At 43.0% G+C, this 4,230-nt stretch overlaps 1 protein-coding gene across 1 annotated transcript in view; it reads left to right on the forward strand.

Annotated features, from left to right (window-relative positions):
- Positions 1-4,000, forward strand: part of WDFY1 (WD repeat and FYVE domain containing 1) — a 74,590-nt gene extending 70,590 nt beyond the window's left edge. Inside the window, exons 11-12 of the mRNA XM_011995073.1 lie at positions 127-267; positions 2,343-4,000. Coding sequence (XP_011850463.1) covers positions 127-267; positions 2,343-2,402 — 201 coding nt within the window. The 3' untranslated portion in view covers positions 2,403-4,000. The remainder of the gene's footprint in view (positions 1-126; positions 268-2,342) is intronic.
- Positions 4,001-4,230: the final 230 nt, after the last annotated feature.

The raw sequence follows: 4,230 nt of genomic DNA on the forward strand, positions 1-4,230 counted from the left end.
AAGTGATCCACCCGCCTCGGCCTCCCAAAGTGCTGAGGGTACAGGCATGAGCCACTGCACCTGGCCATACTTGCTTATTTTATGTTGCTAAAAAGGCTTATCCCCTTAGCTCTAGGTACAGTCAAGAACATTTTCAGTGATCTCTTTTCTCTTGTTAGTCGGACTTCTCTAGCGACCTTTCATGAAGGAAAACATAACATTTCCCACATGTCCATGGACGTTGCCAGGGGACTGATGGTGACCTGTGGGACCGACCGCATTGTAAAGGTAAGCTGGCTAATTGTCTGTCAGCATCTCAGTTGAGATTGCCCATTATCATGCTGTGAATATCCAGGAGACAGTCACTCTTTCTGATTGGCAAGCTTTATAAGCAACTGATTGCCAGTTTAAAACCTTGAGTGATAAATTGCTTGCCTGCGAGTCTCCATGCACTCAGTGGTGGTCAATCCCAGTGGCACCTCCCTCTGCAGTGTCTGTCTGGTGGAGTGAGTCTGACATCCTGTATATCCCCATGGGTGGAGCTCACCTCAGGGTTCTCCCTTGCTGACCTGGGCCCTCACCCCTGACCCATCTCAAGACATTCCTACCCTTGCCAATGTTCCTTTTCATCCTGAGCAGAATGCGTCCTCATTATAAGGAATAACCACACGTTTTAAAAATTAAATCCCTGGGTCACTAACACATAAATTGAAATGAAGTGTTTTATACTTAATACCACTCTTTTTTTTTTTGAGATGGGTCTTGCTCTGTTGTCCAGGCTGGAGTGCAGTGGCACAATCACTACTCACTGCAGCCTTCACCTTCCAGGCTCACGCAGTCCTCCCACCTCAGCCTCCCAAAGTAGCTACAACTACAGCTGCCTGCCACAGGCTTAGCTAATGTTGGGGGGATTTTTTGTGGAGATTGGGTCCTACTGTGTTGCCCAGGCTGGTCTCAAACTCCTCGGCTCGAGCGATCCTGCCACCTCAGACTCCCAAAGTACTGGGATTGCAGGCATGATCCACCATGCCTGGCCTAAGTACCATTCTTCAGTGGTGAAACTGAGATATTTTATATTCCTGATGGGCTTTTCTAAACAAAAATTTGAATTTATACTAAAACATTATTATGATGTAATTTTTATGTGTAAAGACACTACCTATATGCTTTACTCACATTTTAGTGGACTACATTGTTTTATCTTTCTAAAAATCTTTTTGTTTGAGACACGGTCTCGCTCTGTCACCCAGGCTGTAGTGTAGGGGTGTGATCTCAGTTCAGTGCAACCTCTGCCTTCTGGGCTCAGGTGATCCTCCCACCTCAGCCTCCTGAGTGGCTGGGACCACAGGCATGTGCCACCACACCAGGCTAATTTCTGTATTTTTTTTTTTGCTAGAGACAGGGTTTTGCCATGTTGGCCAGGCTGGTCTCGAACTCCTGGGCTCAAGCACTACACCCGCCTCGGTCTCCGAAAACGCTGGGATTACAGGCATGAGCCACCGTGCCCAGCCACCTGGCCTCTTTCTATAAATCTTTTTTTTTTTTTTTATACTTTAAATTCTAGGGTACATGTGCACAACATGCAGGTTTGTTGCATATGTATACATGTGCCATGTTGGTGTGCTGCACCCATCAACTCGTCAGCACCCATCAACTCGTCATTTACATCAGTTATAACTCCCAATGCCTTCCCTTCCCCCTCCCCCCTCCCCATAATAGGCCCCGGTGTGTGATGTTCCCCTTCCCATGTTCAAGTGATCTTATTGTTCAGTTCCCACCTATGAGTGAGAACATGCGGTGTTTGGTTTTCTGTTCTTGCGAAAGTTTGCTGAGAATGATGGTTTCCAGCTGCACCCATGTCCCTACAAAGGACACAAACTCATCCTTTTTTATGGCTGCGTAGTATTCCATGGTGTATATGTGCCACATTTTCTTAATCCAGTCTGTCACTGATGGACATTTGGGTTGATTCCAAGTCTTTGCTATTGTGAATAGTGCCGCAATAAACATACGTGTGCATGTGTCTTTATAGCAGCATGATTTATAATCCTTTGGGTATATACCCAGTAATGGGATGGCTGGGTCAAATGGTATTTCTAGTTCTAGATACTTGAGGAATCACCATACTGTTTTCCACAGTGGTTGAACTAGTTTACAGTCCCACCAACAGTGTAAAAGTGTTCCTATTTCTTCACATCCTCTCCTCTTTCTATAAATCTTAAGGAGGTGTTATGAAAGAAGAGAATGAGAAAATTCGTTATTTTGACACCTTTTCGGGTTTAACAGTCGTTTGTTTCTCTGTGTTGACTCTTGCCATTAGACCTGGTTATCACTGCTGCCTTTTCCGTGTTGCTTCCTTGTAGATCTGGGACATGACGCCTGTGGTGGGCTGCAGTCTGGCAACTGGGTTTTCTCCACACTGATGTGAGAGCTGGGCGACATCCACAGCTAAGAACAGCAGCTCCACCAAATGAAGTCCTTCCCGCGCAGCTCCACAGTGCTGTCTCGTGAATGGACAGTAGCACTTACAAACAAATCAACATTTTTAGAAAGCAAATGTAAAGGTGTGTTTTGGGGCATTTGTGGAACTTACCTATGGGGACTAATATGTGAAAGGTCTATCCGTAGTGGTTCCCTGAAGACTGGAATTACTTCAGTGAAACTTCCCCATGAACAGCGAGCTAATATGTAGTGAAAAAATGAGCTAGCAAATGAGTTTTAGCGGGGACAAAAAGTCAAAAAAGTGAACGCTTAGAACTTTCTCAAAGCAAGTCACAAGTACAGACACTTCACTTAGCCTAGGGGGCCTTCCAGGGCTCTTGTGGCTGTTGTCAAAACAGGAGCTGGGGGAAGGAAGACTTGTTCTCTCTTTCTTGAGGGGTGGCATTAGGAACTTACGAAACCAGAGACCTTTCCCTATGAACTAGCGGTATGTGAATATCCTCTACACTTAGTTACTGATAAACTTCTTAAAGAGATCTGTTATTTTCAGGTAGTGCCGTAATCCACGCTTCGCATTGGCTTTTTTCAATAGTTTCTCTTCCCAGCCAGTGTGCCACAGGTGAACTTTTGAGGTTGTCATTAAGTAAGTTGTGAAATTTCTCTAATTACCAAGGCAGTCCACATTCTTCCCTTTCCACCAAATTCCGAGGACAAAACTTTTTTATGGTGCTGTTAACATGGGAGTCACACAAGCCGCCTGACTTTTCCTCATTGCCGTTAGTAATAAGTGATGGGAAACCCAGCCACCATTGTGATGCGAAATGATCCGTCTGTTGCCTGGAACACCCCGGTCCTCTTAAATGAAACAGCATTCTACTTGTTGTTCCAAGATGAGCCCCTGCAATATTCTGGCAGTTTAATATGCCCCCCACAAAAGCACTCTACAGCTTTTACACCATTTTGACTTTGAGTTATAACTAGTATTATTCATGTTTTCATTAAAAGAAGTCAGTGACCCAGAGCTGTCACAATAATTCCCAACTCATAAATTGCTTTCCTAAGAACTAGCAAAAGCTGTTGTTCATAAAGGCATTTCTAAAGCTTTTGGGCACTGTGTACCAGGATGAGGAAGAGAAGAAATGAAGACCTGTCTTTTAATATTCCAGTATGTGTGTGTGTGATTTTTTCTGACAACAGTACATCATATATCTATTTCTCTAGGGATATGGAAGTAAGTGGAGAAGGGCCTACCTTTTTAAAGGACAAATATAAAAATAGATAGCAACAGTACCTTTGCTAATCTTACTAATGGATATTGATTTAAAAAAACAAAAAAAAAACCTCAGTACTGCATCACTGTGTTGGGATCATACCAAGACAATAGGGTCATTCCATATGATAAAACTAAAGGACTAAATCTGTTTTATAATGACGTCTTAGAGGGACTGAAAAGTTTAAGGAGACAATTAAACTAAGATGTCTTAATGGCTGTGTGACACACGTAGGGAAAGGAAAGGGGCTCAGGCGCATCATGTACTGGAATGATCTGCATTCAATGTTGACTTATCTTCAGAAATAAGACTGAAGAGTTTTGTTGTTCCTTAGTTTACGTGTTACATCACCTAAAGAGATTTCTTTTAAAAGCTTTCTAGACTATTTGCAAAATGTGTATTACTAACATAGTTTGGAAGAAAAATTGAGTAGTGGTAAGTTTTGTTGAAACACAATGTTGAATGTTCAGCTTCCTGTATTAATTTTAGTTCAGTTAATGGTTCAGCCCATACAAAGGTGCTATCCTAGGGATTTTAT

This window comes from Mandrillus leucophaeus, unplaced genomic scaffold (genome assembly GCF_000951045.1).
Source record: "Mandrillus leucophaeus isolate KB7577 unplaced genomic scaffold, Mleu.le_1.0 Scaffold469, whole genome shotgun sequence".
Classification (NCBI taxonomy): domain Eukaryota; kingdom Metazoa; phylum Chordata; class Mammalia; order Primates; family Cercopithecidae; genus Mandrillus; species Mandrillus leucophaeus.